The sequence below is a fragment of the Grus americana genome, chromosome 2 (assembly GCF_028858705.1).
Source record: "Grus americana isolate bGruAme1 chromosome 2, bGruAme1.mat, whole genome shotgun sequence".
NCBI lineage: Eukaryota > Metazoa > Chordata > Aves > Gruiformes > Gruidae > Grus > Grus americana.
Genome location: NC_072853.1, coordinates 16,051,528 through 16,078,803, shown reverse-complemented (window position 1 = coordinate 16,078,803; position 27,276 = coordinate 16,051,528). Strand labels below are relative to the sequence as shown.

The window sequence follows — 27,276 nt, the reverse complement described above, 5'->3', positions numbered from 1 at the left end:
GCCGCCTGTACGGAGCCCACATTAAGTTGTACTGGACACAGGCTGGTTTGTCAGCTTCCAGACAGCTCACGTTGACAGAGCTGACCCTGGGCTCTGTGAAAGCTCTGCCTGTAACAGAGCGATTCCATGGTAGACGCGCTGCTTCTGCGGGATCTACCAGGAGCACAGAACTTCAGAAGCACTGAGGTACCCGGCAGAGGCAGTTCTAGATGCAAAGGAACAGCAGAGCTAAAAGAATTCAAGCTGGATATGTTCTGGCATTCAGAAGGGACTGGCATGGAGATGAATCACATTTTATAGACAGTCTCCCCTAATTTTCCACACAGACATTCCTAGCACAGAACGCTTGAACAAAACCACAGTATGGCCAGTGGAATAACCCTTCCTAATGGCAAGAAATCTATTTACATATTCAGGCTTTAAATCTCTCAAAGAGCTAAAATCGTTACACTTCCACTCCTAAAACCAAAACAAGCAACCCCTAACCGCTAGGTCCCTACTACATAACTGAAAGGTGTTCAAACAAGATACAGAGCTAATTCATAACAGCTTATAACACAACTTTTATTAGAAAAGTTATACATAACAGCATCAACTATTTTCAAGAATATTAACCTTGAAAAGCAACAAAAACAGACTAAAAATGTGTAACAAGAAACTAATGACCTTTTCTATAATTAAACATTCAAGTTATCTACAATGTCTCTTTTTACAAAGGGGAAAATCATGGTTTTACAGGCACATCATGTTGAAAATAAAGCTGCAGTAACTTTATACAATTAAGTTTTTCAAGGACTATTAAAACATGGTCATCATGTAGTATCAGATTTTTTAAACATTCACATAATTTTACAGTTGAGTATACACTGAAATTTCAGAGTCCCAAAGTTATTTCACAAAAGTGCCAACATTAAAACCAGAACCTTCAGTGTGAATAATTTTGCCCTAAAAAAAGTTAAGACAGGTTTCCATAATCAACATATTCACATAATTTCTGGTGCTACCTGGTCTAACAGTAAAGCTTCATTCTTCGTAAGTAAAATCAAATGGGACTTCTTTTGCAAAACTGATAAAATGTTTTGAACACAGGAGTGTGCATTATTGGGAGAATCGATACTAAAACCATAAATATATCCAAAAAGCCATTAATACACTACACAATTAAGTGGAACTGTGCCCGTCTGTACTGTATATTGAAGCCTGTTGCCCTTTCAGTACAGGTGGTATACGAATTTAGCATCTTTACAACGGCAATCTGTTCAACTTCTCTTATTCTTATCTTCATACGTCTGCTTAATAAAAATCAGATAATTTACAATCTAGAAGTCCGTTTTAAAAAGTCTGGAGTTTATATACAGCTCTAACAAACCTAAAGCATTTTGATATCTTAAAGGTTTAAATGAAATGACCAGAGTTTTCATTTGACGCTTATTAACAGTAATTAGCCATTATCAGTAGTGGACCGTAATGAGGTGATAAGTGAAAAGGAATGTTTCGTCTAAAATGCTTAACACATGTTCCGTCCTTTCATGTACGTAATAGTATCACATAGAGGAAGTGCTTTCCACAGACACCCGTTTCCCCTTAGCATCAAGGGCTACAAAAATCTGACTGCAAAAATGCAGTGACAAAGCAAGCCGACGATATCAGGCACTACCTTTCATATTGGCAGCTGTAAGAGACCCACTGTATGCACAAAGATCTAGGGAAGGGGAAGAAAACTACTATGAGAAGCAGACTGAACATTTTAGACGAGTTTGGCAAAGTTTTTAATCAGAAAATAGGTTGGCCATTCAGGTTTACTTGTAGAGGTTAAAAATATCACTATTGAATCGACTAGTCAAATTATTGTAAGACATTTTCATTGATACTCAACATTACATGCACCAATATTGCACACATCTGCTCCGAGCTGTTAAAACAATCTTCATCTGGGTCCTTGAGCTGTCTGGTTTCTGCAGTTGGAACTCAAGCCACCCACCCAGCAGTTTCACTAAAGATTTAAAGTGGTAAATTTAAAATACAAAACCCAAAAATACCCAAAAAGAAAACCAAGGACTTTATACAGACAATAAAATCTAAATTTTCTGCAATGGTCTTGTGGGCCCTACAGATGGGGCAATACATGGACGCACTAGTGAAACGAGCACTAGCTCTGCTGCAGCTAACCATTCAAATAATATGAAATCTGGGACCAGGTGTTGCAATGATGTCACTGTAAGGCTCCTCCTGTGTCAGCTCTATAGCTTGCTGTTTTTTAAGTACCAGGAAACTGTAGAATTTTGCAGCTGCTTGTTTTCTATTCGTATTTCTGCACAGCTCAAGCAAACTGATAGATTCCGCTCCAGTCTTGGCAAGAGCTCTCTGAAAAACACAAACATTGATACCACAAATTAAATAGAGAACTACATTTCATTAAGAATGTCCGTCAGCAAGATTCTGTTGTCACCCCCAGGACACCACAAGGCACTGGGATGGACTCAACATGTACATAAAAATATTTCTATATGGATCTTATCTAAATGAAACCAAGTAGGCTTCCCAGAGATGTGTGAAAAATCAATCTTGAATCCGTGCAAGTCGCATAGTCCACAAACACTGTAGTATAGCACAGGATTTTCTCTCTGCACCAACAGCTAGCAGTCTCTTTTGACAATGGGACAAATATTTTTAAATAGGAACAAAAAAACCTGTTTTATTTCTCAAAAGAAAAATAAGCAAGATTTATTGCTTAAAACAAAATTTCAAGAGCTAAGGTTCTTTAAAAGATGCATAATTTTCCCAAGAAGAAAGCCTGCTTATTTCTAAAAATGCTGTTTGTCTGAAACTAAGTACCCAAAGTCGCTTACAGTTTTTTCAAAGTCTTGGCCGGAATATTAAAAAAAAAAAAAAAAACCAACAGAAAAATACATCTGTTTGCTGGCTAGAACAACAACTGACGTCTTCAATTTAAAACAGAACTGTCTGCTCTGGAATATCTACTAGATGAAAAGATATTAGGCTGGCCAAACCAAATTACTTTATATTAAACAGATCTTAACTTCAAATCTCATTACAGGCTTAATGTTTCAGCCATCCAGTGTGATGCTCTTTTGGGCATATGGGAGAAAGAATTGGGAAAAAAAAAGCTAGACAGAGTCCAAAGAAAATTCTGAAGTTCTTTTCAGAAACTGTGATGAAACATTCAGAGAGAAAAACATTATGCAACTTTACTGACTAAACATCTGCATACTTTAAAAATTATTTTTCAGCAACAATTGTACTGCTTTGGGCTGGGACAGAGTTAATCATCTTCACAGTAGCTCACATTGTGCTATGGTTTGGATGGGAGCAAACATTTTTGGTTTGGAGCAAATAGGCTGGGGGTGCACAAGGAGTTGGGAGGAGACACAGCCAGGACAGCTGACCCCAACTGACCAAAGGGATACTCCATACCATATGACGTCACGCTCAGTAATAAAAGCTGGGGAAAAGATGGGTATGTGCACATTCAGGTTAGGACATTTGTCTTCCCAAGTCACTGTCAGGCGTGATGGAGCCCTGCTTTCCTGGAGATGGCTGAACCCCTGCCTGCCCATGGGAAGTGGCGAATGAATTCCTTGTCTTGCTTTGGTTGCCTGCGTGGCTTTTACTTTACCTATTAAACTGTCTTTATCTCAACCCACGAGTTTTCTTGCTTTCACCCTTCCAATTCTCCTCATCCCACCAGGGGGTAGGTGAGAGAGTGGCTATGTGATTACTGATTACTAGGGTTAAACCACAACAACACTTTAAAACAATCTTAAACTAGCAGAGTTCTTGCAGATGTGCAAAAGAACTAACTTAAATCACATTAGTTTACAATGTAATCTTTAATTAAATTTAAGTGTATTTAAGTGTCATAAAGGCTATTTAGGAGTTTAAAATTAAGGTTTCATTGTTTAGAAATGTAAGCAGGAAATTCTTACGATAACTCTAGTATTTTCCAGAAATGTAAAGCTTTTTCTTGATTATATCATTTTTGAGAAACTTAATAGAACACAAAATACTACAAAATCTCAATTTACTGAACACTCAGCAGCATTTCCCCCACCCCAATCCACTATACTGGACATTCAGAGATACAATAATGACAATGAGCTTTTATCAGCAGAGACAGAGCCTATCAATTTCACAGAAAAGTGAGGATAACTTTGCAAAACAAAAACAGTTTAGAGAATGGAACTGAAACAGTTCAGTGACACTAGAGTTGCCAAAACGTTTAAAGGAAGAAAGGTTTAGGAACCACAAACTAGACTGAAAGGCAAAGGTAGTCCAAGAATATATGAAATACACACAGAGATCTACATGCAAACAGACAGCAGTTTGCACTGAAGTTCAAGTGTATACTAAGTGTGTTCAATTATCTTATCAGAAAAAGGGCCACGAAGCTGATCGGAGGGCTGGAGCCCCTCTCCTATGAGGACAGGCTGAGAGAGCTGGGGTTGTTCAGCCTGGAGAAAAGGCAGCTCCAGGGAGATCTAACTGCAGCTTACCAGTACCTGAAGGGGACCTACAGGAAAGCTGGTGAGGGACTGTTTATGAGTGAGTGTCATGACAGGACAAGGGGTAATGGGTTTAAGCTGAAGGAGGGTCAATTTAGATTAGATGTTAGAAAGAAATTCTTTCCTGTTAGAGTGGTGAGGCACTGGAACAGGTTGCCCAGAGAAGCTGTGGATGCCCCATCCCTGGCAGTGTTCAAGGCCAGGTTGGATGAGGCTTTGGGCAACCTGGTCTAGTGGAGGGTGTCCCTGCCCATGGCAGGGGGTTGGAACTAGATGATCTCTGAGGTCCCTTCTAACCCTAACCATTCTATGATTCTATGAAAAAAGCTCTTTAGTTCTTGCAAGCAAGAATCTGTCCTAAAAATATTATCTGTGCAGACTGAAGCCACATGCTGAAAAGTAATGCTGCACCTCAGCCAGATTACCCCAGTTGTTGTAGGTTTGGTTTATCATAACATGAAAGTTTTCAAACTAGCCTAGCTGGGAATAAACATCCTGTAAAATAGTTATATCCCTAGACCTTGATGCGGTTTGCCTAGGGTCATGTTCAAACCCAATTATTTTAAAATTTGAATTTCTGGGAGTCTTACTTGCACACCAAATGTAGACATAAAGGTTGAAAAACAGCTAAGTGAACAATTTTACTACAAATGTTCTTTGGAATAAAGTGACAATTTTATTATGATTTAATCAATTACAAGCTTTTTTCTCCCTCTAATGCAGAACTGTTATTTTAAGTCTGTAGAGTCTACTGCAAAGAAAGCTCGTTCTTAACCTTTTAATTCAGGTCAAAAGCATCAGTAGGCACACTCAAAAGCTACTGTAAGATACAGTAAATTATCATGTGTACCTGAAGTCCATGAAGCATTTGTTGAGTCCTCTTGTTCCATCTCCTTTCTTCTTGATCCTGATCACCCCCTGTGCCATCTTCTTCCTGCAAGCAGTCAAAATTCACACATTTACAAAACAATAATCTTTTCATCCACTGAGTTACAAAATAAGAGAGGTATTTCTAGATATCACTGCAGCTTTTTCTCTTCATCAAGCCAGAAGGTTTAGACAACTTGAGTCACAGGATACCTCTAGGAGAGGCAGGAAGCAGGACGAAGGAAGACACGTGTGAGCTGATGTACCATAGTACGGTTGCCTGCCACTATGATTGTACCTCAAAATGTTATGGTCACAATTAGTAAAACAAAAGTTCAGTCATGACAGCTAAATGAGAAAAGACACTTCAGTGCAATGTGGGATTGCTAGTACTGAACACTGTATCAACAATGCTTTTATTTGGCAAACATTAACAAAGCCAGACATGTTCTCATTTTGCTGTGGAAACGGAACCACTGAGAAGGAAAGTAGGCTGTTCCTAAAAGCTGCGAGGGCCGGCTGCTTCACAGGACATGGGGACCTGAGTGGTTACAAACACCTACACAGAACAGTATTTGTTTATGGAAGGTGTGTTATATATGGCTTTGTAAATAAGAACTTTATTTTAAATCAACAATTAAAAAAATCACCGCATAAGCGACACATGCAAGCAGTATCTGCTTTGTCTCCAGTCTTAACTCAAGAACCTCAAACTGTGCAGAAAAACTGTACGGCCAATTTTTTTATTTCTCAAAATTAAGTCCGCGTGTATTTCTTCATTGTACTACTTTTAAAGTAACATTCCTCTACATCCAGCGATATCCTGAAGTGGTCAGGCAGCTGAACTAGATGATTGTTGTAGGTGCCTTCAAACTGAAAATATTCTGTTTATTCTAACAGCTCTTTGCATTGCTATGAAAATAATCTTAACCAAAGTAATTCACATGTCTCTGCACATGCGACTTGTTACAGAAGAAAGCTTCACATGTCCAGATACATTCTTTTTCCAACAATAAAACAGTTTTTAAAAAACTAATTTAATATTATGCATTTTGGGTGTAAAATAAAAAGAATCAATGAAGTTTGTTTTGATATCCACAGAATATTAAATATTGTAGCTAAGAAACAACTGCAGTTATCGCATTTTAGGACACGGATGGTTTTCTTACAAGAATCTACTTTTACTAAGTGGCATGAACTATTTAAAATGGAACCGTGAAACTAAGTTCAGAACTTCTTGTATAAGGCATCATAATCCAACCATGTGTGAGACCAGCAGAACCCTCTAATTCAAGAGAACCCTCTAGTTCAAAAAGGAATGTATATGCAACATATAAAACAGAATAATATAAATAATATAAAATGGTCATGGAATAATTCTAAAAATCTACATTTCCAAAGGTTATCATTTCCCAAGTAAGGACTGAAGATTTATTTCTTATGTTATTTAATGAATCCAGAGTCAAACAGCGCTGGGAAACATATAAACCCTTTCTACATAGAGTTCTTACCTCTTCCTCTTCCTCCTCTTCTTTCTCCTTTTCCTTCTCCTTCTCTTTTTCTGGCAGAAGTTCTAGCTCTGGTATTAGCTGGCAGATGTTTTGGGGCTCCTCTGGAGGCATTTCTACAGGTGGTATTTCCAGCTGTTGTGATGTTGGATGCTTTAAAAGTACATAATACAGTTAAACCGATGGCATCATTTTATCGGTGCTTTTACAATAGAATGTTAATGCTACAAACCAGTTTCACAAAATCCCAAGTCTCTAAATCTTAGTCATTTTTCAGAATTTTTCATTTTTGAAAAAATGAGAAGCAATTTGTTTTGCTGTCCATACATGTATTTTTAATCCTTTAGATTCTACTCAAACCAGAAATTATGACACCACAATAAAGAAAAAGGCTTTCCAATAACTTCACTTAGTCTACCATCCAAACTACTGATCTCATTTCTTGGATCAGCACATGCAGCTTTAAAATCCCACGTAAGCAGATGCGGTGCTACATGAACACACTAACTCACTGGAACAAGACATCTTCAAAATATCAAAACATTGTTCTTTGCAATACAAGCATGAAGGAATTAAACCAGCACTGTTCTCACCAGGTAAGTGTTCAGAAAAAAATACACCTTTCATTTCACCCATTTCCTCTCCCCTTCACAAATATGATTTCCTTTCACACTGCATCACAGCTTTTACAGAAGAGGTAGATATAAGCTAGTTTCCAAGTCTACTAGGAAATCTTTCCTAAAAATCAAAGTTTTTCTTTGAACCCATAACCCTGGCACATTAGCACTATCTTTAAAAGGAATTTTGGGCAGCTAGCACAATCCTTTCTTCATCAGCGAAAGCCGTTCATATACACTTGCCAAGCAGAAGAACTTGATATCTTTGTAGGCAATACACTTTACTCCTTCAAGACTTTTTCTGGAGTAGACAGTGCCACTTCTTAATCCTACCTGCATTTAAAATGTTTCAGTAAACTTTTCACTTAAGAAAAACACCATCAAGACTACCCAAGGACAAAGATTCTGATACTACTCCAGCATATCTCACAACACCACAGAAAGCTAGTGCCTCAAGTGTGTGTCACTTCTGCTCAAAGACACTACCCACTCCTCATTCTCAAAAAAGAAAAAAGAAATAAAGAAGAAAAAAGAAGAAAAAAGATCTTACTCACAGGTAACACTGGCTCTGGTTCTACTTGCTGCAGTTTGCGTTTAACACCTGTTTGAGGTGGTGGGGGTGGCATAACAGATTCATCCAGGTTGGTTCTGCTGCCTTCCATCATCGATTCTTGTAAATGACTTGGTTCTTCCAGAATAGGTTCATCTATATTCCACAAAAAAAAACCCCAGTTGTAGATACTTTAATGTAATTTGAAACTGTACCAAGTCCAGTCTGTTATTAATTTAGAATTGAGCACTCTTAGCAGTCTGCATAGTTTTTGCAGTGACAAACAGAATTGGTACAGATGTGCATACAACCCAGTCCAACCCCCATTTAATCCACTGGATCAAACTGAATCTCTAAGTGTCTTCTAGGAAAAAAAAACTATTACAAGCCACAGACTGTATATCAAGCTAAACAACCATTATAAAGCTCTTTGCTTCATTCATAATCTTTGGCGACTTAATATTAAGCACAAACAAAAGAGAAAAATAAGCTCCAAGGGAAAGCAGAACATCTTTGACAAGACACAAACCAATGACATCTCGTTGCTGCTGTTGCTGTTGCTGCTCCTCTCTGGGAACCTCTGGGTTTTCAAAGTCTTTAAGGAACTCATCAAGGTTGTCAGCTTCTCCACCTTTCCTTCTCTTTCTTAGGTCTTCTGGTACCAGGGGTGTAAGACAACGAGTAAAGAGCTACAGGGGAAAGGTTACATTATTCACTACTGTAGATCTCAGTGTCCTTAATTTCATTTCAGATCAAGTAATTATGGGCCATCTTCCTTTCCGACTTTTTAAGGTGCTCTCCAACAGTAGTAACATTAAAAAAACCCATTTATTTCTGTAACTGATATTTTAAGCATTGGTGTTATCTTAGTTGTTTTAATGAGGTTTTTTTTTTTAAATGATGAATACTGCTATCACTATATCACTATTCATACGCTGATATTCACTATATATATGAGCCACAATCCTGAATATAGTCCATTTAAAAATGAACCTGCACAAAAAACATTACCTTCAGTAGCCTGTTATTCCACAAAGGCTGTGCAGGCAGAGAGAAAAGCTTTTCAACTCCACCAGTTTCTTTCCACATCATCAGTTTCTTAGTAGGAGGTGCCAAGTCCAAAGTAGTAACAATATCAGAGTAGTCGCTTAATTGGGCTCGAATAGTCTTGCTATCCAGTTCTTTCACACTGTCCACAATCAGCTTTCTCTTCCTCTTTGCTTTGGTTTCCTTGACTGTTGAGATTTTTAGCAAGTAATGAAGGTTAGATCAGACACCACTTGGTAGAAGAATCTTGCAGGTTCTCTATAGGTCTTATTTGCTCATGATAAAGCTGCCTCAAGAATCTAAGGTAATGTTAGCTTTGAGAGAAGGAATGCAAAGCTATAAGCACTATGAAAGGTCAAACACTATGATTGCTGTCCCATAACCTACAAATTCTTCTGTGTATACTTGTAGTTCTACTGAATCTCCCTAAGCCTCAATGTCCTCAGCTGCACATGCCTCCCTCCCTCATAGCTTGCTTGACAGGCTGGTGTTCTTCAGGAGCAAACCCCCAAGATGTAAGTTCTCTCTGACCAAAGTCAAAATACCACACCAACTTTTTCCCCTAAGTCCTATCTGAGCTTTGGTAGCGTAAGTGTGGGTGTTTATCTTACCTGTACCTCTCATCCTGCTCTAGAATGACTTTACTGTAAACTGCTTACAGCCTGGCATGCTGCAGCAAACCCTGAAGCTCTGGCAAATGCTATCTTTGCTGGTCCCAGCTGATCAGCTAGGACCTCTGTTGCTCACTTTGCCACGAGAGGGCAGTGCTAGGGCTTTTTAATTGGCCAAGCAGTTAATCAGGGCTTAGAGTTCAGTCTGAAAACACAGGACAAACTACATTTTTTCCAGATTTTTTTTTTAAATAAAGCAGGGATCTGTTTATAGCGAGCCAAATACAGTACCAGTTAAAATAAGAAAGTGTCTTGCATTAGAGAAAGAGACAAAGAAGTTCAAATACAAAGATGTATCTCCCAAATTCAGCAATTCATTGAAGTTCAGTCACTCCTGGCCATCAAACATAGCATTACCAAGAACTGTGCTGCACTACAGATACTGTATTAGAATTAAAGACATGATAAGTTAAATTCCAACTCATTGTATTTTAACTAGCATGTTTATCCAAAGCTACGGTATCATGCCACTACACACAGTCTGCAGAAACTACAAACCTACTGTAAGAATAAAAGGAATTCAGCACTTGGTCCCTGGTTTCTCTTCCAACTGAGAATCAGAGTCAGCAGCAGTGCTAGACATTCATTTCCACTCCATCGAGCTAAGGTGGTCTCTGATGACCCAAGTAAAATATTCCCCAAGTAGCTTACTCACCAGTTATATCAATGGGCTCCAGAGCAAAAGCTTCCTCTTCATTGGGAACAAGCGTTGTCTGATCAGTCATAGTTGGTAATGGTTCAACTGGATCTACTGAGTCCGGGCTGTCTGGTCCACCCACTGCCAATTAGAACAAGTATCTTGCACTACGTCAAAACATTAAGAAACTGTGCCACGCTTCTCATCCCCTCCTTCACACCTTTTACCACATTTCATACTTTTGAAACATGTTTTTAAGGAATTACAGTCTCAAATTAGTTGAAAACAGATAATGCTGGATCTAGCCTTAGATCATACTCACTTGATACATTATCATCATCATCCATATCATCATGGGGAGGTTGCTCTGGCATCATCACTCCACTTTCTGAGAGTGCAGGTGGGTCATCAAAAATCCCACCATCATTATTACTGAGAAGTTTGTCATCTGAAATAACCATATGAAAGAATCAGTTTTGCATCTGCACATTCATGAAACAAATATAGACAAATTTATAAAGAAGTACAGACAAATTTATGACAACACAGATAAAGACAGTGCAAAGGTTAGAGAAACCTATACTCTCAATGCCAACACAAAAGCAATTACAAGTGCTTTTTCCAGGCACATTTCAGCTCAAAATTTTGAGCTTACAGATAACCTTTATCACAACACACTTGCCACATATTTGCATCTTACTAGGTTTCTTCACACTTCACAGAGAAGCAATCAATACAATTCTCAACATACTAATTAAACCCTTGGAAGGAGTCAAAGGACAAGAAGAGTTGTATATTGATTCTTCTCTAAAGAACATTACATACAGAATGGAAAAAAACTCTGGATGATTTAATTTTACCTCATTTGAAATCAAAGAATCATAGAATGGTTTGAGTTGGAAGGGACATTAAAGATCATTTAGTGCCAACACTTAACATGCTATGCATCATCTGTATTGCTGTAGCACTCACAAACCAGAATTCCACTGCTGAAGGCAAAACTTAGAGGGGGGACCTAGGCAACAAACGAAACAACATCCCCCCTATCCCCCAAGAACTAATTATTGAAGCAGAAGGTAGGACAGAGGAAACCCAAATTTCTCAAACATACCCAATATTCCACCATCATTTCCTTCTCCAAAATTATCATCTTTGTATTGGTCTTCATATTCCAGGTGATTAGATTTCTCATTGAGGTGACTGGTGCTCTGTTCAGGTTCCAGTAGGATATTGGTAGCACTGGTGCTCACTAGCATGTCATCCTCAAATGCACTACCTTCTCTCATCATCTCACGATCATCCATCCCAAAGTCACCTGCAAGAATACAATTTCACTGTTATAAATGCTAAAGAACCAAGATGCAAGAGACTTAGCTAATCAATCAGCAAAGGCCCAAATATAAGACTAAACTTCAAGTTATCTTAACTACAGACTTAATGACAAGATGTAGAATTATGCCCAGCAATACCATAGTGAAAATACTATTCAAACAATTATAAACATTTCCTCTTCAAAGCATTTTATTATACTTATTTGAATTGATTTTAGCAAGATCGTACTAAATTTTAGCTGCACTGAAACCAAAGAATTCCAAAGAATTCAAAAAAGTTGTACCTTATGCCTCGAGATTGGGCTTCATGTACAGAGAACAAACCAATACCAAATCAACACCACCATCAATACCGAGATCATACTTTCGAAAAGATTACTAAATTATAGATTACATTATGTAGTCTGGAAGCTAGATATTCAAATACAACTGCCTTTGGGCTTTGATTCAGATCTTAGAATGCTGTCCTTGAAAAGATACTGAAGGAAGTAAACTAGTCACCACTGACTGCTTCAGCAGCTTTAGAAATCTCCTAACAGTTTCTGACTGAAAACATGCCTATGATTAAAGCAATGGCTGACTTCATATTCACATCACATTTTGAAAATTGTAATTGACATAGCACTTCATTAATTAACCTGACTGAGTATTCTTCAGCTTTATATAGGCAGCTAGAAGCTTGCTGAATATTAGACAACATGCTTTTTGGAAAAACGAACATGTACAAACTAAAAATCAAATGTATGGAAACACAGCATGTTTGATCTAATTTGTTTTATACTTTGTGGGAATTCCATAGTAATTGCAAAGCTGTAACTTTACAGTTATCAAAAGTAGCTTAAGTAACACATAATAATATATGAGATTTTTACCAAAATCATTATCCTGGAGGATACTGATGTTGCCTACTTCTTCTCTCATTGTAATTTCTTCCACTCTGCTCTGGTTCAAACTGAACTGCTGGGCCACATCAATATCACTTAAACAAATAGAAAGTAATTATTAAAAATCTACATTAAAAAACCAAAACCAACCAACAGATAAAGCTTGCTTAGATAAATGAAATCAGTTCCTAAAACGTACACTATACACTTAATTCAGTTAATGAAAAAGCTGATGGTGAATACAGAATAGAAAACACTACTTAAAACAGTAAGACCATTCAAGGTTGAAAACTATTATCCAAGTTGCGTTAGCTTCTGGGAATCGTATCAGTAACCTCTCTTACTCTTTGCTACGTTGGGGTCACTAATTTTAAAGGCCAAATTAATAACTAAGAACAGATTTCCCCTGCTTCAACTTCAAAAGTTATTAATATAATTCATCAAAAAGCATATCTAGTAACAGTACCAAGTTAACGCTCTGTGGTGTGTTAAGGTAAGCTTCTTAGAAGAACACAGAATTTTTATGTAGTTTGAAATTAGTATATAAACTAATTTGAACATAAACCAAATAGAACACTGAGTAAAGCAAACTGTATCCCAGAAATTCCATTATGAGTAAACAAAAAGAGCAACATCATTTTATTTTAAAGATCAAGAACTATTCAAGTTGTATACTTGTTATTATGTTTACAAGTAATCCATTAGTATCAAAAAGTTTTAAGAATTAAAAGTGCCACTACAGAAGGTCAACAAGGACTTTTCCATAAAACTAATCCTAACCTGAGAACGTATGTGATGTAGAGTGCCTTGCATAGAAAAAAAAAAAAAAAAAAGAAAATTATAATACATATCTGAGTTTTTCAAAAGCTTCTGTAAGAACAGCTTTAACTTCGGTTAAAATGACATGCTACTATGAACTTAAAATCAATACAAAGATGATTGTGTACTTGCTTGGTATATTATAAGACTTAAGAATACAAGTTACCTACAGACTTTTTTTTTTTTTAAATTCAGCAATGAGTTTGCTGTTTAAAACCAGGTTCTCCTCAGCTAAAATCAAACACCATTTGCATGGAAATAAAAAAACCAAACCAAGCTTACTCTAGATCAGGAAGTGGTTGGTCAAAATCATGAAATTCCTCAGGTAAGGTAATAGCATTGTAAGCAGCCTCTCTGTTTTCCTCAGGCAAATCGACAACCCCTGCAGAGAAGAACATTCAGATATGAGTTCCCATTCCTGACAAGGACAGCATTTTTCCCCTGCCTTCAGCATTGCTCTCTCTGTATGAGCTTGTCTTTAAATTGTTGAACTGAACCGATGCCAGACACCTATGAAGAAATCTTAGATAATGTTAGTATTGAGATTCAGTCTAAATTTAAAATAGACACCTTCAAGCCCTTGTATAATGTTTGATTTGTATACTGTTTTGATAATGCTTGTGTAGCACAATGCAGAGCTGTGCAGCTAACACAGGCATCGTATTTCATCACAACGCTATGCAGGTACCTGCTACGAAATCATTTTATCATGATGCCCCAGATGAGCTCTTTAGTCCTATATTTTGGTTTGGGTAAAGCAGCAGCAACACAGCAGCCTGGTTTGGGTAAAGCAGTGGCAACACAGAAGGACTACTTTACTACTGGTCATTTAGTCAGTTCAGTTAGCTCTGGAAGTCCCAGCACAGTACTGACTGTACATGGGCCACACAAACTCTTAGGCTTCTGCATTTAAAAAAGCTGGATTACCCAAACCACATACATACCTTTTATTATCCTCCCGAGATGCTTAATCTGCTATTCAGTGGGCATTCTCAGAGCATGACTATCACATTAGGCATCACACAAACAGTGCCAGTAGTTGGTGCCTCTCTTATTCAAAGGCTTAGAGGTCAGGACACTCGAAAGTGCATGGGAAATGCAGGTTCAATTCCTTCTGTAACTTGCAGAAGATTTGAGCTCTATGTTCTGCCTTCTGACCCACACAACACAGGCAATTCTGAGGTACAGATACTTCAGAAACACTCTGCCCACTGTGTTCCCCTCTGCAATGGATAATCAAAGAACCACTGTCCACAGAGACCAGGAACAAGCATCAGTCTGTAGTTTACTCATCTTGGTACTTGGCTAGGAATGAAGAAACCTAGTCCATCCTTTCAGGGCTATCCAATATTTTTACCTGTTGGTTGCTCAAAATAAAACATGTAAATGATTCTCAGAGCAGACAGGATCAACACAATAGCTAAGCCACAGAGGTGATAAAGTGAGAACAAAGACAAGTGCCTCAACTTGTTTCAGGTCAGCATGCCACTTTCTGTACATCTTGTTTTAAGGTGCTTCACCTTCTATGTGCACTCTATTGGGAGTGGAAAAATTGGGAAAACAGATTGCCTTGTGAAATTAGACAAATTTACATCTTCTCATCACCTAGGCAAGTTAATGCAATAATAAACACAAAACTCGCAACAGTCAACAAATTGCCACTGGAAGTTACATAAAGTTCAATGCCTGAATCACAACATGAAGATCACGAAATGAAGATAAAGGCATTATATACTCTAACTTTCCTCAAATTTACTGTTGCACTGGCTTTCAAGAGTTGCCCTTTTTAAAAAGTCTTCCTTAAGTTCAACTTTTAAATCTATTACACTCACAAACTTAAAAAGGCAGAATATGATTCAGCAGCTGTGACTATCCAGCAGCATCACTGCCATAGCTACAGTCCAGCTGGAAAAAAGTTTCCCAGGCCAGAATTAAAGAAAACTATCAACCATGTGTAAGCCAAGTAATTAATTGCCGGATGGAAAGTCATTTCAGGTATTAATATGGCTCCCTATCTTCATGAAAAAATCTTAAAAGTAAGCAACAATAGAGGGGGAAGTTATACGTCACACATACAAAAAGGAAATCATCTTTGTTGTGCACATTAGAGTTCACATTATTTCCAGAAACCAAAATATTAAAGTGGTAAAAAACCAGTTTACTTCTATGTTTCTTTTGTAACTCATGGCAAGGCAATATTTACCCTTGATGGAAACAAGCTCCCATCTGTGCTTTTATTTAGTACATGCAGCTGCCCCTTTTCGGACTTGCAACAGAAGGTAAAAACCACACAGCTTATTTCCATTTAACATCATACACCAACAACAGCCAAAAATCATAATTGCGATTTTACTGAATCAGCACTAATAGGAAAAGTTTTCATTCAGAATTCAATTAAAAGATGTTTTTCAGCACACAACTCAGTCATACTGCCAGTCTGAAGCTGCAGTAAAGAACTTCTCTTCTAATCCTGTAGAACTTTTAATAAATTCTTCTACAGAGATAGGAAGGTAGAATTGTATATAATGATATTTATTAAGAAGGTATAACAACATAACTTTTCAGAGTGCTTAAAGACAGATACCTGGACGAAAAGCCATCTTAATCTTAATGAAAGCCTCATTACAGTCTGCAAGAAGATATTTTGCTTTCCTGTGGTAGATTCTAACAACGCCTAGTAGGAGATGTCCTGAGGTTCGAAGCGCCATCTTCACCTAAAAACATGTTGCACAATCAGTGAATTAGATGTAGGTTTTTGGTTTTTTCCTTTAATGATATTTTAGTCAGCTTTGTATGAGTTTTTCAATAACATCAAATATCCAAAACAAGTATAAAAATCAGTAGAAAACTGAAGAAAGAAAGAATGCAAAGTCTACAGTTCAAGATGATACTCTATGTATTATTTATGGATGACCTGGCAAGTATCAGTAAATTAATAGCAGGTCACTCCAGGAATTCCCAAATACTGCTGTCTAGTTAAAAAAAAAAAGGTGACAAGACAAAACCCATTTAACCCATTTTACCACATCTTTCTCTGACATCTTTGTTATTTTAATTGTGAAAAAAAGTGAAAAATACAAAAATTTGGACAGCTGTAAATTATTATTTGGTTAAGTAAAATTTGGTTAAAAACTGTTACTTCTCCACCTTCCATTCTGCAGTTAAGGAGAAAAACAGAGAGAAATAGTACAAGATGTGGGGTGTCAATAAAAAGAATTGCCACATTAAAATAAGTTTAAGTTCCTTTCCTCTCTAACCTCACTGCTTTACTATGTGATCAAATGTCTGCTGTGGGAACAGAAAATTTATTTTAAAAGAATTCCAGGGAAGGACTCTTCTTACTTTAGTCTGAAAGAGCATGAAACTTGTATTGAAGGGTACATGGAATAATTGTCTCCCAGAAAGATTAAGCCATACAGAGTTTAACCTCAAACTCTAAGAATTCAAAATTTTTATTCTCTTTCTAATATTCCAGCTGATGAAAGTGTTACGCATTTTAAATATATGAAAGAGTGCCCATCAACGTCTCCTTTTTCTAAAAGAACACTGCAGGTCATTAGTGAATCCATGACCATTATCTTCCTCTTTCTAAATTGTTCCAGAGCTGACACTGAAGCCAATCACTGTTCTGGAATACTAAGTATCTGTGTGATTGTACTACACATCTTTTGCTTATACTTAGCAGTTCTTCCAAAATCCAGAATAGCATTATAGAAACATTGTTATATTTGTATCGACTAAAAGGAAAGATAAAAATAAGTTTTCTTTCTTTTTCAAATAGTTGTTTTTCTTACAAGACATTCAGACATTGGTTAAGCGACAAAAGTCACAACCATATCAGTCCACTAGTTCTTAAATGGAAAATTTCATTGTCATTAGTAGAGGGGGAAAAAACCAAAAAACCCCAGACACACACACACATTTAAAAACCCAAGTTCCTCAAAATTTCCTCTGGTTTCACAATAGCCATCCTGAAGCATTATGTTCTTTCAGTTTTGTTGCTATCTATTCACTTCCCAGAAAACCAGAGACTAAAAGCAAGGCTTTTACATGACAGTGTAGTAATTTTATTATATGGAAAACTATCCTATATAACCAGTAACATTACAAGCTACCACGATGCTTCAGATATTTTTGCTGTAGCTAAGTAGAAACATGCTTTGAACTTTGGTCACAAGCATACACAAGAATATATTATTTCTATAGCTCCCAATAACAACAGCACTGAAAGAGGCCATAAGGCCTTTAAAAGTTACTTCTTCGAAAGCCTGAGCTTTCCTCTCTTCCAAACATTTGCTTCCAGTTGATGCAGGGTACATCAAGGTACAAGTCCTCCATTTATACAAAGCAAAACACTTTGTAACTAAATTGCATGATACTTTAGCATTAGAAAGCTGACAAGAAAATACTCTTCAGAATCAAAGAGTCAATAGAGTATTTCACATTTGAACAGACCTTTCCACCCTTTACAATAGCAACAATAAGAATTTTGTTTCAGTGACCCAAATAGTAACTACCACCTGTACACACAATTTCTTTTCACTACAAGATAACATTGTATCAGTGTAAAATAGATACCTTTGGTGAAATGATACTCTCCACGCTGCTCTCCAAATTACATTCGAAAACATGGGCTTTGGTTAGCTTCTTATCCCAGTGGGCCGCCAGCCAGATTTTGGCCAGTGGCCCACGCTTGCTCAGGACAAAGTGGGCATAGAACATGGTCCCAGATGTCTAAAACAAAGTGCAAACCTATAAAGAGAAAGGCAAAATATTTTTTTTCTAGTTTTTTTATGAGGAACATCCTTGTAAACACACCCTTTATCCACAGTAAGGAAAGCACGTGCTTGCTTTTCAATCATTAAGGTCAGACTATTTGTATAAAATATTTAAGAAGCCAACACTTACAAGTAGTGGCCATGTAATATACCATATATATTTATTGCAGAGGAAATATAAAGCAGGAAGAACAGCAACCAAAGACCACTTACATAATTTAAAATGTTTGCCATCCGGCAAGAAAAAAAAATCTTGATTAAAGTTTATGGTAATGATAGCAAACTCATATAATGCAAACAAACATGTCTCAGTTTTCAGTCCACAGTAGTCTTCTACGATTTCCATTTCTTTCTACTCTTAATTTAGTAGCTACTACTATACTCTATCAGTATATATTCTACATTGTTTTAGTAAAACATTCATCACTATAAAATAAGCAGTCCTAAACTTTTCAGACTTCACCATATTTTCTTAAACAAAAAGTACAGTGATATCTTCACTGCTAACAGACTGCTCTCCGTTTCATAATCCTCTTAGTAATGCTTCATATTTTTTGTTCAAGTGTTGATAAAAACGGTAAGAAAATTGACTGCATTATCCCAAACTTCCTGAAGATTTATTTTTTCTTCTTGCTCCTTCACCAGAGAAACAGACATTGACTTTCTTTTATCTACACATCTAGCATCTACCTTCTTACAGCTGATAAGATGCCAACATATCAAACTACAGGGAAGCAGAACAGCATGATATCTTATGATCTAAACATGCCAATTTCATGCATGAGGTAAGCATATGATTCAGTTCAACTACAAGTTGAGGAAAAAAAAGTTTGCTTTAAAGAGGTAGAAGATTCTCCACTAACAGCTTTTTCTCCAGCAATGTCCGTAACTAGGGAAAAAGAAGTGGAAGAGAAGAACAGGAGAGATGCAACAAGTGCATTTCAGTTTTTCCCTCCTCCATGCCTACAGCAAAACTGCCAGAGGAAGCACAGAAACCTCACAGTAAAAGCAGGGCAGTTTAATCTGGGCAGAACCAGTGTGAGGATCATCAGTTTCTAGCCATAAAAACCCCCAGAATTTCCCAAATGCATGCCAACACAACTTCTAAGCAAACAGGGAACACAGGGAAACACAAGGCATTGGTAAACATGACAGCCAGAGAGATATTCTCAGGAAGCCAATTCCTAAACCATACCAATTTACTTGTAGGTAAAAGAAACAAGTTTCAAAGCATCTGGGGTAGATCTGTTGATATTTATAGGGTATGCTTCACAAAAGAAAAGAAGCACAATTGTGACTTCTAGGAAAATAAGTATGGGGCAAAAGAAGCACTGGTATTAATGGTTCAGTGAAAGCAGAGCCAACCACTAGATATCTGGATAACAAATGAAGAACTGTAGATCTAGGGGTAGATCTCTGAAAATAAAGGCCAATAATATATTTTTTGCAGGTTGTTTTTCTTTTTTTTTTGGAGTCAGGGTGGTATGTGTGTGTTTTGTTTTAATAAGTGGGAGTTGAAGGAATGAAAGGGATAGGGCAATTATGTTTGTAGTGGTACCATACTCTACACTTGTACCCGCTCATAGGTATCATTCAACTTGCAAGATGATGAAAGCTTTGAATTCAAGTGCATTGAACACAGAACGGAGTTGTTTGGACAACAGAACTGTTTATCAAGCCTATCTGTCTTAATGACAGACTGGCCACTAATTCTCTTCATAACCAAGAATGGATACAGTGGAGAGATTTAAAGGAAATAAAGGTCATGTTCAGCTTCAGCTCGAGTTAACACAGTAGATACAAAGGATTAAAACTACTCTTAGGAATGAAGTTGATAGCTTTGAGTCACAACAAAGCTGCAGATTAACAAAAAGTTAAAATGCCATTTTTACTTGTTGAGATTGTGTGGACAGCACTGCACAAAGATGGCCATAAGCAAGCTTTTCTAGGAAGCACAACAAAACAAATTTGGAAGTCGCCGTGATCAACAAAAGTTATCAAAAGGAAGGTATCCTACTCCCCCCTCGGTGTTTTCTGAAAGACATCACACTGGCTCAAAGGCCAGCAGATTATTCAATCCCTTGTGCATTTTCAAAGGCCTCACAATATTTTTGTATATGCAGAGACATAACTTTGTAGCACAGCATTTTGACATCTTGAGTTGCTACACATACACTGCTCTGGTAACAGCAGGCCTGTAAATTACCTCTAAATGTAACAGGGGAAAACAAAAATATATGGTTAACAAACCCACTTGTATTACTCCACTAAAAACTTCCAAAAACAGTTGCAAAAAATGGACTTTGATTCATGGAGTTTGGCACAATTATTCACCAATGTTTTACCATCATTAAAACATGTAGCATGGGCTTCACAAAACTTCAAATATAATTAACTGTAACCCTGAAAACATACTGAAGGTTTCCCATTAAATCTGGAACACACTATTTGGACAACTCAGACAAACAACTTAGCCCTTTAAATCCCAGATAGCAAGGGTAATGCAAGAGTTAAGACACACATCTATTTAAGATGCCTAAGAGGAAAGAAGGTTCCCCAAAAAACTGAGGTGTCAGGATCACACTAAGACTAATGATTTCACAACCTTTTTTTTTTTTTTTTTAAACAGACACATTAACTTCTTTGTCATTTAACTGACAATCCAAGTCAAAGTACTCCCCATAAGGGGGCTTAAGATACGTGAATAGGTTTCGAAACATATGCTTCCTTAGCAATTACATTAAAGAACGAGGCTGAAAACCATTGCACCACGGGAAGGCACAGAAACAGTAAATGGTCACCTGTGTTTGTAGTCTTTCCTAAATTTGACTACCACTCAGTACTGGAGTTATGGATCAAGCCTAAAACTTGCCTGTAAGACTAATGAGAAGATTATACTACATGTGCAGGGTACTTAAAACTTTTGGAGTGAATCAGAACCAAAAATAACTACCTTCTGACAGAGGTCATCTGTTTCTCTTAACCCCTTAATGAGGCCTTGATACAGCAAAATACATGAGGAGAAACAATGACAATCACACTACAGATAGTTTTAAAGTGTGCTTTAATCTGAACTGTTATTAATAATACTTCTATTGCCCAAAGGACTAATTTCCTGTCAAAATATGAGTCTCTGCCACTTCCAAGTTCCAGCAGATGCTCTGCTCTGTATGGTAATACCTGGCTTACAGCAACTGTACAAATCCCACCTTTATGGTTCTGAGCTGCAGCAGTTCAGCTACTGTTGTTTAGAACATCAGCACAACTGCTCAAAGCAGGCCCCAATGGTTGCTCTCACTTTCTCTAGATTTTTTTGTTTCTTTTCAGGTAATCCTTTTCCTTATTTCAGTCTTTTTGTCTGATTTTTAATTCATAGGGCAGTATGCTAATGCAGTGGCATAAAAGGAGAAGAAATAGATTTTCTGGCATAATTTGAGATTGGGATGAATGTTAGAGGAATTAAGAGTTTCTTGAAGTGGCAGAGTGCTCATACAGACACAAAAAACATTTGTTAGCTGCAAAAGCAACTCATAAGAATCCTCAAAACAAAAAGGGTAGCTGACAGCTGTTAAAAAGCTTGTAAAGTAAAATATAACAACTGTTGAAATTGACTGGATACGAACCAGGACCTTAAAATGTGTTCTAAGAACTCATTTTTCTGTCTTGCTTGCACTGCTCTGAGGCAAAAATAATCTGTACTCACACAGGACTAGGTGGGGCCAAATCCTGATCTTACCAAATTGTGTTTTTAAAAGACTTTAAACTTGATTTTAATTAACTTTGAATTTGCTTCAATGTGCCACAATTGTCCTCAGGTTCCTCTGTCTAAATTGGTCCTCAACAATTGTGTAATCTTATTTATATTTTTCTTTCTATAGAAATGTAAAAAAAGGCTATAATTATATACACAAAGTAACTGAAACTGTAAAGCAAAACTAATACAATACAGATAGTATGCAGGGTCTGATCCAGAATCTGCCTCCTTCATGCTCTCATCCAAGTATCAGGTATTTGATCCTCCCAAAGAAGCAACAAGAAAATTGGATCAATGCTACCTACAAACTTCATCTTAACCATCAATTCACAATTATTAAGTCTTAAAATCCTTGTGCATATTAGAATGGCTAACTAGCTAAACTTTGAAGAGCACTCTCATGTAGCTAGTCCCATCCTTCAAGACATTCAGAAAGAAGCTTAATGAACTAACAGTTGACCACAATATTGCAGACAACTGATATTCACCATATTTTGACTGTAGTTAACTCTAGCCCATTAAATCCACTTGCTTGTTACTCTACTAGGTCAGGTTATGTATACACACACATGAGATCACTGGTTAAGTTCAATCTTCAGTTTGCTTTATTATCACCTACTTTTGTTCAGAACCACATTCATCCACTGATCAGCAGACAACTTCCATACAGTTTAAAAATCAGCCAGTCATTTTAATTCATTTGTTCTTATGCTATCCTTCAATCTCTCTTCTCTGCTGGTTCCCCCCTACACACGTATTTTCTTCCTGTGCCATCCCTGTTTCTGTTTTGCTAAGCCAAGCCAGCCCTGGGTGATCTGGGGAAGAGTGAGCTCATCCTGTGCACCTGCAGCAGAGTTGACCCTGCCAGACTTCGGAAGTCCAGAAGCATTACTCTGACCCTCCAATTGTACTTTGAGTTCTTCAATTTTCACTCATAATCCTTCACTACACAGCCCTTCTTACATGTCTGAAACTTTCCCGGTGTGGGCACTTACTAACGTCTCACTAGCAGGTTTCATTAGCACACTGAATACCTGATGCCACTGAAAAAAAATATTCATCATAGGACCAGTCTTCACAAACTCCACTAATAACTCCTCTTTTCAGCACTACCTTATTTCATCTCCTTGCTTCAACCACCTTTATAATTCTCTGGTTAATCCTAATTTTTTTGAATTTTAATATATTTCTTTGTGGCACCTGCAGCTTTCCTGAAGTTCAGTGACAAGTCACCTCAATTTCTTATGTCCACAAAATCAATTACTGAAGAGATGAAATTGAACTAGTCCAACTTGACATACCATTGATAAATGCATACAGCATTTTCCATTTGTCTCCTGGTCTTGTTTTTTTCCACCAACATTTTTCCTAAAATCCTAAATTCCTAAAACTGCTGAGGTTGCACTACCAGGTCTGTAATTGCTCAAAACACACCACTCCTTACAGGAACTGCATTTGCTGTTCTCCAATTACAACGTACTATGCACCTACATAATCAAATTGCTAAAACCAGTGCCCCACTAAGTTACTAATTCAAAAGGCAGATCACTCAGAATTATTGTACAGCGCTTGAGATTATTGAACCCTATGAACGCTGTTCCCCACCCCACAACTCCATTTTCATATCTAAACCTCAGCAAGTATCCTGCCCTTGCCCCTAGATTCAGTATGTCCACTCATCCAGTGGAAAAGAATCTTTTTAATTTTAGGCCTTATCTCAATTATCCCAACCTGTTTTGCGCAATTTCAGTTCCAAGTCAAACTTGCAGAAACCTTGTATTAACACAGTCCTTAAATGTATATAAGTTGAATAACAGAATAGAATTCCTTATGTTATTCTGTCTTTTGCAGCAGTTATTCCTCTGCACTGTTCACCCAAAGAGCCCAAATGTAAAAAAAAACCTAATGTTTTGCCTCAAAGAAGTTAAACTCATGTATTAACTGAGGCAACTATTCTCATTTCTGTGGGAAATCCCATGATATCAGCAACCCTGATGGCAAGACAAGAGTAATTTAATTGTGTGGTAATTTAAGTTTATTGTAGGTCTCACTAACTTTTTGCTCCTCCTTTTATTCTCTCCACCACACTTACTTCCTCTCCAGTTAAAACTCTAGATCAGTGGGCTTTGTGTTTCCAAGTTTCACAGAAGGTCAAATATTTACAAATGAACCTTTACAAAATAAAATGCAAGCCTGGCCCTACTAATGCTTTCATGTTTCCCCATTTTTGATGCAACGAGTTTTACTGAGAAAGAGATTAATGAAAGCCTATGCTTATTGCACATGTTCACACAACGGGGGCCTAAATGATAACGTCTCCAATTTTACAATGTTTTCGTGTGTCTAAATTTAATGAAAAGCCATTTTCACTGAAACAGTGCTATGCCAATTAGTCACAGTGACCCAAAACTTCCTTTGTTATTGGTCAAAACACAACACCTCGGTTTATATTTAACAGAAGCCTTTCATTCAGGATCAGAGATAAATCTTGAAAACTATAGCAAGATTTATATCAGTGTCCACAGAAGCTGCTAGAGTAAGATCTTAATTCTTCAAAAGGTAGGCATTTTTAAAGGGGTCTTTTATTTGCAGATCACCAGTCACAGTGCCCAGAAGGTAGTTCACATGTTACTAGTGAGGATCGCACGAACATTCAAGAGTCTGCTTTACCCAAGCGAGAAGTTAAATTACATGAGAAAATAAGAGACAGGCAGACAAAACTTTGCTCCTCTCCCCCTCCCCAGACTGCAGCCGCCCCGCCGACCCTTGTGCCAGCCCACAGCCAGGGACCTGTTACATTATTCCAGCCATCGGACCCCGACACATTGCTCCCTTGGCCTCCCCGTGAGCCCGATCTCCCGTGGAAGAGGGGAGGCCACTGCGCTTCCGCGCGTGTGACCGCTCCAGCCTTACAGACCGTCTCCACCACGCAGCGCACACCCGCCTCTGCCTCCTCCCCGCTCCCCCCCTCGGGGTCTTGCCTGGGCCATCGCCAGGCCGCAGACGGGGCCCCACTGCGCCCGACCTCGGCGCAGGTCACCCCAACCTCCCGGCCCCGCGCCCCCAGCCCCGGCGCAGGCTCCCGGGGCGGCCCTGCCGTCCTGCCCCTCCCGGGAAGCCCCAAGCGACGCTGCACACTGGGCTGCCAGGCGGGCCCTCCCCTCCCGCTGCCACTCGCTCATCCCCGCCGGGAGGGCTCGGCCAAAGAGGCGGCGCGGCCGTGCCCAGCCGCAGGGGGCCGGTAGCCGAGCTCGAGTAGGCCGGCAGCTCCCCGAGAGCCAGGCTGCGGCCGGCCCCCGCCATGCCCCTTCGGACGACGGCGGCAGCGAACCGGGGCGTCCAGCGGGAGCGGGCGCGGCCGGAGCCACTCCTTACCCTGGTCCGGGGCAGGGGGAGGCTGGTGCGGCGGCTGGCGAGGCCGGGCTCGGTAACCGCTCCGCTCCTCCGAGCCGAGCCGAGCGGCTCACTCAAACAAACAAGATGGCGGCCGCAGCCCTTCCTGCCGCCCAAACCAGCCGTTCAAATCGGCAGGATGTTTACTGTTAAAATGCCCCCTCCTCCCCCGCGGCACCGGCCGTCGCACACTGCGCCTGCGCGTCGCTCCGTGCCACGGGCCGCGAGAAGGCGGGCACCCAGTGGGAACCGGCCAACTGCGCATGCGCCCGCTCCCGGCGCTCCGGTCCACCGCGCAGGGGAAGGGGCGGGGCAGCGGAGCTGACGAAAGGTCGGGTGATTGACACCGGCACGCAGGGGCGGGGCGGGGCTAAGGCAGGGACCGGGTAACTGCGCCTGCGCCGTTCCCCGGGCCGTGCGGTGCCGTTCCGGGGGTCTCTGGCGGGCGGCAGGAGACGGAAGAGGCTATTGGGCGGGCGGGCGCGCACGCGCGCGCGGTTGCTATGGCAACGTGCGGCCGCCGGGGTCCCCCGTTCGCAGGCCCCGTTCGCAGACCCGGCCGCTCTTCCCTGCGGCGGCGGAGCGGAGCAGGGGCTGCGTCCCGAGAGGGGTCAGGCAGCCCGGCGGGCAGCCTGCCTGCGGAGTGCCCGTGTGCCTCACCGTGGCTGTGCGGCCCGGGCTGCTGCGCGGTCGGGCCCGGCCTGGGGACGCCGTTCGGTCGGGGGTGCAGAGCACAACTTCGAGTCCGGCCTGGGCTGGGCGTGTGGCCCAGCGTGCCTGCATGAGGGGCTCGGCTCTCTGGGTACCCAGCAAACCAAAAGCACTGTCTTGAAGGGGACTCTGAATTTGTAGCCAAACTGTTTTAAAACGAAAGCCTCATTTAAAGCAGACGTCCATCCCTCTTTACAGCCTCCTCCTTAAGGATGTTAACACAGCAGGTTTTTCTGAGCTTTGCAGCTTACTCCTGCTATCTGGGACACTGCAGGTGTTTCTTGTATGTCACTTTGTGAATGCACACCCCGAGTGTTTTCTTTGTTTGGAGTAACTTGATTTCAACAGGACTTAGAAAGGTTTTCTTGTTCCTAACTTCCTAATCTACGATAATCGCTTATGGTGTAACAGGGAACTGCGGCTACAACTGAACTGAAACAGGAGTCAGTGACTAGGTAAAAGGAATGGAAAGGAAAAACCAAGGATGCTGGTTTTGGGAATAGGATTTTTCTGTTCTTTTCTCTGAGGCACTAGGAAGTCTGAAGCTATGAGTACATAACATTCTGGATCAACAGCAAACAGTCTTTAGCCCAAAGAGACCCAAAATACAAAGACCTTGTTAAAATAACATCTCAGGAATAATACTTTTTTGTGTAATGAGGCATCAGTTTACAAAAACAATGTTAGCATGCCAAGAAAATCTCCCTGCCATGGGTGTAAGAAGTGTTACTGCTATTTGTGACACTCAGATAATATTATCTTAGTGGATGATAATATCAACAAATAATATGTAAAAACATGCAGGCTCAGTCTTTCTTTCCTCAGATTCAATTTTGCAGATTTCAGCATTCGTTTTCTGTCATAATGTTTACTAGGACCTTTATTCAGAACAAACATTGATGCTCTGTGTGCCCCACCTGGAGTTCTGCTAGGTATAGTAATGGTTCAAGGGCTTTTTTCTGCAAGAAAACATCTGCTGTATGACCACTATTTATTCCCTCATCTGTCCCCATATGAAATGAGTTAGTGGCCCAGGCACTGGACCAGGGCTATAGGCCATTGGACCACTGATTAGAAACTTAAATTAGTTTAGCAGTGCTGATATACTGGGTTGTATAAAATCCACCAAAAGTGCAGACCAGCAAAGACATCATTTGCTGCTATAGGAAAACAACCACTCACAGGG

General features: G+C 39.4%; 1 protein-coding gene across 1 annotated transcript; it reads right to left on the bottom strand.

Annotated features, from left to right (window-relative positions):
- Positions 1–543: 543 nt before the first annotated feature.
- On the bottom strand, positions 544–25,567 carry RAD21 (RAD21 cohesin complex component). The gene is made up of 14 exons (XM_054816477.1): positions 25,362–25,567; positions 18,033–18,206; positions 16,039–16,168; positions 13,737–13,836; positions 12,624–12,730; positions 11,532–11,735; positions 10,743–10,868; positions 10,439–10,561; positions 9,077–9,300; positions 8,595–8,754; positions 8,070–8,221; positions 6,902–7,051; positions 5,374–5,457; positions 544–2,364 (listed from the first exon to the last, which is right to left on the bottom strand). Exons 2-14 carry the CDS (start codon positions 18,174–18,176, stop codon positions 2,173–2,175), a joined length of 1,896 nt encoding a protein of 631 aa, XP_054672452.1. The 5' UTR covers positions 18,177–18,206; positions 25,362–25,567; the 3' UTR covers positions 544–2,172.
- Positions 25,568–27,276: the final 1,709 nt, after the last annotated feature.

Coding starts and splice junctions, on each gene's coding strand:
- RAD21 (XM_054816477.1), bottom strand. CDS start 18,176: ATGTTCTATGCCCACTTTGTCCTGAGCAAGCGTGGGCCACTGGCCAAA. Junction 10,869..11,531: donor AAATGATGGTGGAATATTGG/GTATGTTTGAGA, acceptor TGGTTATTTCAG/ATGACAAACTTCTCAGTAAT. Junction 9,301..10,438: donor GGAGCCCATTGATATAACTG/GTGAGTAAGCTA, acceptor AAATCTCAACAG/TCAAGGAAACCAAAGCAAAG.